Source organism: Rhipicephalus microplus, chromosome 7 (assembly GCF_043290135.1).
Source record: "Rhipicephalus microplus isolate Deutch F79 chromosome 7, USDA_Rmic, whole genome shotgun sequence".
NCBI lineage: Eukaryota > Metazoa > Arthropoda > Arachnida > Ixodida > Ixodidae > Rhipicephalus > Rhipicephalus microplus.
In genome coordinates, this window is record NC_134706.1 from 86,870,935 (window position 1) to 86,883,599 (window position 12,665).

General features: G+C 44.4%; 1 protein-coding gene across 3 annotated transcripts in view; it reads left to right on the forward strand.

The window, feature by feature from the left end:
• Positions 1 to 12,665, forward strand: part of LOC119179936 (2-Hydroxyacid oxidase 1) — a 61,098-nt gene that overhangs the window by 44,407 nt on the left and 4,026 nt on the right. For all 3 annotated transcript variants that reach the window (XM_037431062.2, XM_075869422.1, XM_075869423.1), the window contains 3 exons: positions 1,948 to 2,111; positions 5,566 to 5,657; positions 9,073 to 9,231. In XM_037431062.2, coding sequence (XP_037286959.2) covers positions 1,948 to 2,111; positions 5,566 to 5,657; positions 9,073 to 9,231 — 415 coding nt within the window. The remainder of the gene's footprint in view (positions 1 to 1,947; positions 2,112 to 5,565; positions 5,658 to 9,072; positions 9,232 to 12,665) is intronic.

Sequence of the window (12,665 nt, forward strand, 5' to 3'; positions counted from 1 at the left end):
CCCAAGTGTCTTCATGTAGTATGCTTGTGAAAATAACGCTAGGTAGCGTGGCTAACAATATAAAATAGGAAATGTCCGGGACAGTAATCAGTAACCAGGATGCTTCAATATTAGCTGTACTTTCTTGATGTTCGCGGTATAAACACTTAGGAAGAATTTCTCTAAGCGCACTTGTATGAAAAATATTCGATGTACCCACTCACACGAAATGCTTCCCTTAGATGATTGATTGATATGTGGGCTTTCACGTCCCAAAACCATTCCCTTAAATGAAGTGAAAGCTCCTGTTTCGCACAGTTCTTAAGGGACATGAAAAAGATGCAGCATTGCAGACTAAACTGAAATTAGAAGGCTTAGGATTTCACTGTCCAGCATTTTCCACAATAGAGATCGATGCTACCAACTGAACAAGAAAACTATTTTTTCAATAAACTATTCTCTAAAGGGCATCCTCCCTGTGGTTGCAGATCCTAAGGTTACATCTTCCCTAAGGCCGTAATGAAATAAGCAAGGACGACAGAATTCAAGAGAAATCCGTATTACAATTACGTATTTTGCTAAATAACAGTTTCCTACTGCAACGTAGTGGATACCAGGCGCTTCCGTCCTATAGGCACGAGACGAGACGTTACACATTCTACTTGAGTACCTTTACCTTTGAGCCTTCCGTGTCGGAGTAACGCTATTTCCCAGTCTATTACATATTTCACATTTTAAAGAAGCGCGATTTTACTGTCTGGCAAGAGAGAGAGAGAGAGTGAAAAAGGAAAGGCCGGGAGGTTAACCAGATATTGGCATCTGGTTTGCTACCCAGCGCTGGGGGCGGGGAAGTAGGGGCAAGAAAGAGGGGTTAGATAGACAAAAAAAACGCACGCGCACTCATAAAAAAAACGAAAACACACACAGGAAGGGCGTCCTAGCTACAACCGTTCAGTAAGGCCGGTCGATCGCAAAAAGTTTAGTAGCGCTGTCAGGGCCCTCTTCTGTGAAGTCGCATCCTGACGATACTGCAGAATTCCCTGCTCCAACAGAGGTTGATCATCTAATTTGTTGAGCTCCTTGCGAAGGCATAGTCGTTGTTTACTATACGCTAGGCACTCAAAAAGAATATGTTGAATGGTTTTCTCTTTGCCACAGTGGCCACAGGCTGCGGTGTCGGCCATCCCAATGCGGAAAGCGTCGGCGTTGGTAAACGCAACGCCCAACCACAGCCTACATAACAGGGTCTGGTCTGCTCGGCGAAGCCTCGACGGGACTTGAAAACTTAGCGTAGGGTCAAGCGAGTACAGTCGGGCATGCTTGAAGTGTGGCTGATTTCATTGCGATGTGGTTTGCTAGCGAGCAAGTCTGCGGAGCTTTCGTGCAGCATCTGTCCTAGAAAGTGGTAGTCGCAGTTTATGATCTTCTGTGTGGGCTGAGCGGACAGCTTGATCGGCCCGTTCATTGCCGATGATCCCACAGTGACTGGGCAACCACTGAAATGTAATTTGGTGCCCTTTCTCAGTCAGGTGGTGTATAACCTCTGCTATCTCTAGTACCAGCTGCTCGTGTGGTCCACGGCGTAAGGCTGATATTAGAGACTGCAGTGCCGCCTTCGAGTCGCAGAAAATAGTCCACTTGCGTGTAGGTTGATCAACTACAAATTGCAACGCGGCACGAAGTGCTGCCAATTCTGGCTGTCTGGCAAATGCAGCATTGGTTCAATGCTGCTTTGTCGTTAGTGTGAAGCAGTGGTGCATCTACACAGAATGGTATTTCGGACTGCTTCAAACTTCCTCAAAACATGTCTTTCTGACTGTTCCATGCTACCTGCAAAAGTCGCTTATTGCTGCTCCCGGGACTGCTCCCAAACTACTATACCCAGTACTACCACTCCGTAGAATATCTACACTTGTGACGCAAACCAAGTTGCGGCAAGTGAAACAAGTGGCTTCTTACTTTCTCCAGGTTTGCAAATCTAGAAGCCTCATCGCCTGGCAGCTCATTCACGTTCGATCCTTCCAAGGAGGGCTTCATAGGAAACCTCCTGTCATCATCGGCGACGTGGGATGATTTCCGATGGCTGCGTACCATTACGACGCTTCCTCTTGTAGCAAAGGGTGTCCTGACTGGTAAGGATGATGAAAACGAGGAACTTTCACGTTTAAGTAACCTAAGATGTCGGAGCACACGTCACTAACAGCACCAGTGAAAATTTTCCATGTAAAGTGTTAAGCATGAATTGTACATCAGTGTGCATAGAAAGCGAACACCGATACTGACTCCTTTGAAAGAAACGCCAATAATTCCTGTTTTGTTTTCGTGTATATTGATTTGGAATACTTTTTGTGATTTATCCCTTCATGTTTATGGCAAATAGGTGAATGTGTGACCATGTAGTGTGTTATTTCGCGTGCCGGGCCACCCCCCGGCTGCATCTAAATTACTGTCTTCGAAACCATCGCGTTTTGATATCCCCACACCTTGCTTTACAAAAGCATTGTGGTCTTTGAGATAGATAGATAGATAGATAGATAAATAGATAGATAGATAGATAGATAGATAGATAGATAGATAGATAGATAGATAGATAGATAGATAGATAGATAGATAGATAGATAGATAGATAGATAGATAGATAGATAGATAGATAGATAGATAGATAGATAGATAGATAGATAGATAGATAGATAGATAGATAGATAGATAGATAGATAGATAGATAGATAGATAGATAGATAGATAGATAGATAGATAGATAGATAGATAGATAGATAGATAGATAGATAGATAGATAGATAGATAGATAGATAGATAGATAGATAGATAGATAGATAGATAGATAGATAGATAGATAGGCAGGCAGGCAGGCAGGCAGGCAGGCAGGCAGGCAGGCAGGCAGGCAGGCAGGCAGGCAGGCAGGCAGGCAGGTAGGTAGGTAGGTAGGTAGGTAGGTAGGTGGGTAGGTAGGTAGGTAGGTAGGTAGGTAGGTTACGGCATGGGATGCGTTTGACCTTGAGACATCTAAAGATGTCTAGGGACGACTGATATGCGAGTCTTCTTTGTAACGCCATGAGGTTATGATAGCATTTGAGTGACTTACTAAGCAAAACATAAATCAAAGAATGAATAATAAGCAGATCTCGTCCTGAACTTTATTCAAGAATATGTTACACTAAGGCACTAAAAGAAAAAAGAGCTCGTTGTTGGTATTTTTGTTTCAGAGAAAAAAAACAGTGCTGAAAAAGAGGCAAAGACGAGGTAAGACACAACACAGGTGCTGACTTTCAACTTGAAATGTATTCGAAGGTAAAAGTGGCACACGCTGTGTGTACTTGTGCTTTTGAATGAAATTCTAGTTGACAGTAAGCACCTCTGTCGTGCGTTCTCTGGTCCTCATCTGTTTTGAACGCTGTCGCTTCTGCACAAAACATACCATTAGACGTCCCGGCCGCTTATTAACCGTCGATTCAGTAGTAGCTCCTCGTAGCGACTACATCAGACAGTGTATTTCACACCAAAGAGTTCAGCGCAAAAGGTTTTGAAACTGTTGTCATTGAACGAAACCAAAAAGAATTGTGGCTAGCGCTAATGCTACCACTCCTGATACGCAGAACAAGTCCCCGCGTGGTTCTTAGTCGTTTAAAACATTTGCATTTTGTTCATGAATTGCGGGGAAGTATATGATTGATTGATTGATTGATTGATTGATATGTGGGGTTTAACGTCCCAAAACCACCATATGATTATGAGAGACGCCGTAGTAGAGAGCTTCGGAAATTTCGACCACCTGGGGTTCTTTAACGTGCACCAAAATCTGAGCACACGTGCCTGCAACATTTCCTCCTCCATCGGAAATGCAGCCGCCGCAGCCGGGATTCGAACCCGCGACCTGCGTGTCAGCAGCCGAGTACCTTAGCCACTAGACCACCACGGCGGGGCGGGGAAGTATATGGTTGACAAAATGTAAGAAGTAGGAATAATGTCACAGAAATTCTGTGATGAAACTTACTTTTCAGGTGAGTCGAGTGCATGCTCAAACGGTCATGCGGTTCTCTGGCAAATTCGATGGGTGCTGTTGTGAACGACGCACTGCTTCTGCATATGATGTTTTCAGTCAACCCTTTTTTATAGATGTTTGCCACAGGTCATTCAAGGTAACGCCAACGACTGATGGTTAGAATATATTCAGTACATCTGTCGTGTACCTATTGCTAGTAAAGCCTAGAATAACATAGCGCTGAGCTAGTTTGTATATGTACCGTCACGTGATCATGACGTTGCCGAAAGCGGCCGTCGGCGTTTTCAAGGCAATACACTTTGTTTGGACGAACGTGCGCCTCAGAAACGAAAAGTCAAGAGTACCGCAATGTACACTGTACATTGACAGCGCCAAACGGAACAACGACCGTCGATAAAACAGATCTGTGGTGAGGAGCGTCAGCATTTATACATTCAGCATTGAACATTACAGCTAATCACTGGGGCTCGTGCGAGAAATTATCTAAAGTGTCGCGTCCTGCGCACAATCTGAACAGAATGATCTGAGAGAATCGCGAAGTTTCTCGAACAATGTCGCACGTTATGTGCCGAGCGGTGCAAACTGTCATTACGGTGGAAATCTTAATAGATTGACGTGAACACAAGTTGTAGCATTCTTGTCAAAACACCGGACGTGCATACAGCTGCACGGGAAAGAAGTGACGGCTTCTCAAAATAAGCTCCCACCTACGACTGAAAAGGCGCACCATTTTGTAACCGTGTTTGCGCGCCGTCTTTTCGACATGTGTTTTTGAGGCTTCTCAAGTTCGATAATGCTTAAGTGCAGACACTGCACGCTCACAGAAGATACGAATAATACTACTAATTGCTGAGGTTTAACGTCCCGAAACCACAACTTGAATAGAGCAGTTGCTGTAGAAGAGGGCTCTGAAAAGTTTGACCATCTGGGATTCTTTAGCGTGAACCAAAAGCTAAGTAGAAGATCATCAAGTATTTTCGCCAGCGTAGAAAATGTGGCCTACACACCCGGGATTCACTTCTACGACGTTCGAACACTTTAACCATTCGACCAGGATGGCGGGTGGTATACGCGCGTAATAGGATGCTCATCCGCTGCGTCCATCTGTCCCTCCGACCGTCTTGTGTACTGTGCGGCGTCTTCGACGTAGACATTATGGACGCTAGTAGAGAGCCCGGGTCTATCCTAAGCAGTCACGTTGTAGATGTGCGTGTGTTTTTGCTTGAACTACAATAAGATAATCGCCATAGCGCGGTTGAGTGTTACCTCTCGCATCGAACTTGAAATAAAGCACACTTTCAGTATGGATACAAATAATACGTTAAAATAAGGGGTGCGCCTTTCCTCGCCAAACATCTTTTTCCGACACGAACGCTGGTTAGGACATTACGCGAGTGTCACTTTATTTTGGAGGACAAAGAAGTATAGCACGTGACGTAAAATCTGCATGCCGCAAAATACAGCCATAGTTCTAGCCTATAAAAACATTCTTTTTGTGTTGTACTTTGTGTTGCGTTGTTCACAAACACTGTCAGTAGGGACTGAAACCATTTACGTTCTTGCAGCTGAATCGGCGCTCTCTGCTTACCACAACGGTGCGTCGGCTGTGCTGGTTTCCAATCACGGAGCACGGCAGCTTGACGGAGACCCTGCGACGGTGAGGGCTTTGTCGTAGTCGAGTTCCGGTTAAAGAAATAAGCATGAACTCATGGCCTCGTTTTCTTTGTTAGACACATTAACAATCACAACAGACAATGATACCAAGGGAAGTAAAGGGGAACTTCTTACAAGTATTTGTTCCAAGATACAGATCTATGCTGGTAAAAGCCCTTGTAGTAGAACTAGATGTATTTTTCGCACAGGTCGTGTGACAAAAAAAGTCACAGCTTCGGCACAAGGCCGAAGCATTGAATTCTATATCAATGTGAACTTTGAATAATCTTTGTCCTTTTGTGTTTTTCACTGTACATTTTTCTTTATATAAGATGTGCAATGAGCATTGTACTTATTTCTTTCTGGAGCATTGTACCTATTTTCTCTGGTTTTGCTCCTGGGTGTCCGATGTGTGAATCCGGGGTGATGGCCTCGTCAGAAGACGTACGAGTCTCATTTTGCCTTGCCTCGTGGGCATATTTAATGTTGTTATGTAACTATGTTCGAAACGAGCTAAACTAAACTAAGCTATACTAAACTAAACACATCAGACTGTTATACGGAGTAAGGCTAGGATATTTAGGAACCATACGAAATGTAGTCTTCATTTGAGACTGAGTTGTGAGTAAGGTAGTAACCATAGTATGTAAGCAGGCGTTGTGTATAGCTGACTGTGTGACGTGCGAGAGGAGGCCGAGTTCATGTTTGGCCTCGAGAAACGTGACAAGCCAGTGCTTTCCATGTCGGAGTACACAAACACTTGAGTCTCCTGTGGGTATCCCCGGCACATCCCGGAGGAACACTGCACGGAAGTTGTGCAGCAAGAAATTCGTGACATCAGTACGCAAGGTTCTTGGTGAGATGTATACTTGTTGCGATGATGAAACCGTGGGACGTTTCTACGGCGCAAGCGTCACCAAAACTCACCTGGAGAAGCGGGTTGAGTTTGTCCGTCTGAAGTGATAGTGACTACCAATGGAACCAAATTCACAGACATGGCAGGACCAGCAACTTTTTGAATATTCCTAGACTGTGCGGGCAGGACCAGCAACTTTTTGAATATTCCTAGACTGTGCGGGCAGGACCAGCGACGTTTTGAATATTCCTAGACTTTGTGCGAGCAATTTTACTGCGAAAGTGGATATGAGATCGCAACTCAGGTCTCGCGCAGCGCCTAGTTGTCCGCCGCCGCCACCTGTGTCCGTAACTCATTGCTTGAAATTAGAGAAAAAACCTAGTACCAATGACACAGTGGGGCACGAGCCCGGGTCCACTGGGTGCCAGCCTAATATTCTACCACTGAGCCACGCCGGTGCTTCGGACTTGTTCGCAAACTTGCCTTAGACAGGCTTGATGCCGGGAAAGCAATCGCGTTAATACAATTTATAACGCACTTTAAAACAGCTAAAGAACAACCAGTCGTCACACAATGCGAATAGCGTAACGAGTGGATCGCCCAATGCTCCAGCCCATTACAAAAGCTTGTTTTCGTTCAGCTATTAACTGTGGCGCATACCCACTTCAGGCATAATTCCTCATCGTCGTCAGCCACTGCGTAAACAATTTTCACAAAATTCCTCGCAGTACTTTAGGGGATACCACGCTTCTCAGAAGAACGACGAAAAATAGCATGGCGAATGCCGGCTACAACTTTAAAGTTTTTATTATGATTGCTGTAGTAATCATCAAGCAAATGTTCTTGCAGCAGTTACCCAATGCGTGTTTACAAATGGCTCTGAAAGGACGCTCTTCTAGCTTTCGCTGTGACTGTGCTGCACCTTCTGCGCAGGCCTGGTGTTTTTTTTTTCTTGTGATTTATTTTTCTGTGCCCCCCACACACACGCATGTATATGTATATTCGGGACATGACAGTGACGGCAAAAATTAGCTCAGAGTGTCCACATAGATCTATTGCAATAAAAGGGGATGTTACTGAAGAAATCAACAAAACGACACAACGATGGTCTTAAGCAAGGTAATGTTAAAGATGGTCATTCAGATGTTCGATAGTCTAAGCAAAATGTGATCTCACTAGCCAAATAGATACATATACAGCATTACAGCTATGCCATTCGATGTTTTTCCGGCATGCAAGTGGCTGCCATATTATGGCGTATTTAATTGGGCGTTTACGCGCACGCGCTCTGAAAAGTGGCTGAACGTTCAGCTGGTAGAATTCGAGCGCTGGACCTACCTTTGGTGGGTTCTTTCCGACTCGTAGCGCTGCTGACTGCTTTGAGTTCGAAGCGAGAGCGTGGCGCGAACTGACCGGAAGTACGGATTACGTGACACAACGGATCACATGATCACGAGCAACGTGACACTGTCACGTTGCTGCCAGTAAATAGACCAGGTGAACAGCGCCAACAGTCCAACAGTGCGAGCGTGCATTTCAGAAGACACATCACCAGGCGCGTAATACTACGTGCACGTGCACTGTTAGTGGCGTTTCTGAGCTTGTGTGTGGAGAGGTCACATCTACAAAACCGAAAATACACCATGTCAATATGGAGGCGGCTAGCAAAGGCGGAGGAAACTTCCGTGCTGTCTTCACTGCATGCAACTCGCAGACAGTCACGTGATTTGTCCTTAAGATAGCATCTCGGACGATGACCATCGCCTGATTCACAAGCTAAGCCCGAAAGTCTGTTGCTGCGTCCAGGTTTGTCGATGCGCACTGAACTGATCGGCGCCCCTTGTCGATGCGGCGCAGGAATGTTTACCTGGAAGTTTCCCGCGCTGTCTTCACGATGGCACTACAGGCGCGCTGTTCTAAGCGATCTGAGATCGTCGATGTATTCGGTTGGTACGCTGCCTCTCGCACTCCGATTACGAGCTGGCTCGGTATCAGGTGGCCCTGAGCCAGATGACCACACAGGCCAGTCGCATGGGCCGTTAGGAACGGAACACCTTATGGGGCAGGCTTACCCAGTGTCAGTATGCCACGGCAACATTATATGGGGCCACACTCGTTCATATATTCGGGGGTCTGCCCATAAGACCGGACCCAGCCAAAGTCCCGCTGAGATGTCGAGGAGAGAGCCGGTGCTGTTTACAGGAGCGTTTATTTACACTATATACAGGTTCAAGGTAGCGTGATAACGTATGTAAGGCACAAAAATTCTTAACAATTGACTAACACCGATCCTAATTGTGACGAAACTGTATAAACCTCATACAAGCACAAACGCATTATACTATTAGAGTTGGTGACTTCAACGTAGAGATTAAGGACCTTAAGACCTATCTTCGTTCACTTGTCTTGATCGACTCCTGTGGAGGTGTGTAGATTTTCTAGGGAGAGAGGCAACTAAGAGCTGTTTACCTTGCCCTTCAAGTACGACCTATTTGTAACCATTCGGCATGCTCTATGCTGGCCGTGTAAGGCAGTGCTCTCCTTCCATCTACCTCATTGACAGATCGAGGCCTTACCAGAAGTGGTTGCTGCAGTTGGTGATCGCATGGAAATCTACCTCGACGGTGGCGTGCGATCTGGAGCCGATGCTGTGAAGGCCGTTAGCATTGGTGCCCGTGCAGTGTTCGTCGGCAGGCCTGTGCTCTGGGGCCTCGCTTACAATGTATGCATACATATTCTGTTTTCATTTTTTTCAAATGCTTGCGCCAGAGAAACGCTCATCTGTTGCTCGCCATTGCTATAGTTATCAATGTTTGCAATGGGCTGCGATATCACAGATGTTTTTCTTTCTAAAAGACAAGCTTTGCTATATCGTGTGTATCATCATGAAAAAAATTGAAAACAGACATGTGTCGTGGTACAACGCGAACACAAGACAGATGGACGTTGACACAGTGGTTCTTAACAGCCAATTGTTTGTTTGTTTGTTGTTTGTTTGTTTGTTTGTCTGTTTGTTTGTAGCCTAGAATCGATAACTCATACCCACTCTGGGGGATTGGCAAAGAGAACATATAGTCTCATATGGACGATAACTGCACTATTGCTTATAAAAAAAGAGAAAAAAACAGTTGTAAAATGAAGACAGTGTATTTAAAAAAGAAAACAAAGATGCAAAGAGTGAGAAAAAAATCAACAAGAACATAGACACTAATAACCATACCTTGATTTTGTGAGCCGACCAGACGGCTGGTTATGTCAAACCTGATTAGTTTGGTATGTCACGGATTTATCCACATTCAGAAATTACTTCTCAACCCGTTATCTTTTTAGTATCTGTTAAAGTGAGTAATATGGTTAAAAACGTTTAAAATCTTGAATAAAATTACACACCGCATCGAATGCATCTTTGTGGCAATTTCCCAAAACTGAGGCACTGATGTTTAGAAAATTTTCATTGGTTAAATTTAAACCTAGCTTTGCAAATAAAATAGCTAGAAGTCTTTTCCTAAATACTGCATAGTTCCAACATCAGCAAGATCGCCGAACATCAACCGATCATCAGTCGAACAGCAAGATTGCCTTCTTCGTCCTCGACCAGCCAGAGCCCGACTACGTGGTGTCCGTCGAATGCCCTTATCAATCGTTATGTGTCATAAGCGGAGCGCGAAATGATTTTCGGACTTTAGAGCCTACATAAAAATAAAGCATTCGTTCCAAAATCAAAAATAGTTTGCAGAATGAAGCATAAAAAGAAGGAAAGTGTTAATATAGCACGTTCTCACAAAATCTGCATACGTAAGGAAAGAAAAATATTTGCTGGCTGTTTTTTTTTACAATTACTATACACGTAGCGCCAGAAACCAATATACAACTAGATGTATCACATATGGCGATAAAACACTTTACATTAACTTTTCTCGTTACTAGTGGACACAGTAGTTGGGTCAAATGGCGCGGTCCATGCCGTTCGAGTGACGAATTCATGTCCGCTTGAAAATTTCAAAGCAGTGGTCTGCGTTCCTTAGGACGCGAGGTCACTTGGCCGCATTCTTCCCATAAAAAATTGACGCCTAAATTGGTTTATTTGAACGGGCTTTACCTCAGCGTTTTTTCGCGGAAAGTACGCGTTGATTAGCAGTGTCTTAACTGAAATCAATTCATCCCAGCCGCTTCACCGCAATAAGCTGACCCAGATAAATGGGTTCAGCAACAGCACAAAAGGATATTAGGAATGTGCCATAATTCTTCACTACATTTTAGAATACAGCACTCGCGTTAGCGACGTTTCACCGTAGCGTGCGCCACTGTAGCACTCGGCGCCGTTTTTCAGTGGATCAGAAAGAATGATTTATTACGTTTGTGAAATCTCCGAGCAAGCTCTATTTGTGAGTGGTAAATGTGTTAAACATAAGCAACATGCACTGCAAATACGTTTCATCGCAGCATAGGTGAACATGTAAATTCGCCAATGGGTCCAGCATTACAGCACTCCGTCTTACACTTTTAGCTCTGACAGGTTACACCAGATCTTTTGCGAAACTACAGCGCTGGAAGTTCATAGTTGCTAGGGCGGCTCCGCGGCTCCTTGGCCCGACAGGAACCCGAGTCTGCGTATATACGCCATGACTTGGTCGTTCACCGTATGATCAGGACTGCTGTCAACTAGAATAGCTGTTTGTATTTGTTCTAGCTTAACAACAATGAATACAACACCAGTGCAATTATTCGGTCACTTAACATCAACGTTCGAGCTGTTTTGTTGGCTGACGCCCTTTGAGCCATGGAGGTAGGTAGTGACTTTCACCTTCTCCTTGCCTCCCGTTAATTTGTTTGTTCATATTTATGGCACATATTTAAGAATTTTGAATATAAAATATACATGCATAAAGATAACTTCATTCAACAACTCTATATAGATGCTCGGCCTTTGTCACATTGCCTGGAGAATGCATAAACAATCAGCCACTCAGCTGTGTTGGTGTTTCGCAGCTACGTGGGTTAATAGCCTATTCATAATATGTGATGAAAAATACACGGATGTCAATCATTAAAAAAATGCGCTACCATTTCTATAAAGCAGCTTGCTTCCGGATTCTACAAAAGCGAACGATCTTTTAATTATTTCATGACCATGGGGGCTCACAAGGAAGCTTTTAGTACTACGTGCTGGCAAAAGCAGCGCCATTTTTTTTTTTGGTCTTAACGCAGCCGATTGACAGCACCCACCCCGGCTTTAAAAAAGCGGAGGGGCAATAATGCTTCCGCACCACATTTCTCATTGCCACGCGCTAATTCATTTCATTGCACCTGCACGTACTTCTCTTATGTAGGGAGCGTCGTGCTTTCAACGCAGACATCTGGGCTACCAGGAAAGTTGAGCAGGTCAACAAACTTTTGTTTAGTACGCATTTCGTATTTGTTCTTATTTGGTTTGGGTACAAAAAACAAACAAGGACACAGAAGGAATAGCGAGAGAACAGGCTGACAACTACCACGTATACTGTTGCCGGCAGGATGAAAGAGATGAAAGAAAAATCAGGAGGTATTATCAGTTGAGAACAAATTGGTGGATGTACGAGAAAAATATCTATGGACTTGAAGCCAAATCACTTGTGTTTGTACGAATGTTAGCGGCCTGGCTACGTTGAGCAGCACGTCTTCTTGAAAACGCGCAAGCGGCAGTCATCAAGGATCGGGCACTTAAAGCGGCCGTGCACTACTTATTCAAGTAGCCATAAAGTGCATTCTCTAAAAAAGTTTATCACCTCACGAATTCGACTCATCAAATAGTAATCAGAGTCCGTCCAGTACGAGCGGAGTTACAAAGATTAGCCGCACACTGCAATTGCATTCTCTCTTCTCTCGTCCCAATGAAGGCTTTGACTGCTAAGCAGGGAAGGATAGCTAAGGAGTAAAAAATACGCCATGCACGCCTCAAAACCACGAGCACTTTTTCTCTCCTATTTCAAGACTATAGTACTTCTTGGGGTACTCTGACGTAAAATTTTTGCTCTGTCTGTCTGTTTTCTGTATGTATAATTGTCTGTTTGTCCATCTTAACGGTACTTCAAACGGAACCAAGCGATACCTCACACAGTCAATTTCATCTTCAGCGCCCAACAATATTGCTCAAGTTTCAGCGATCATAGTTGTGCG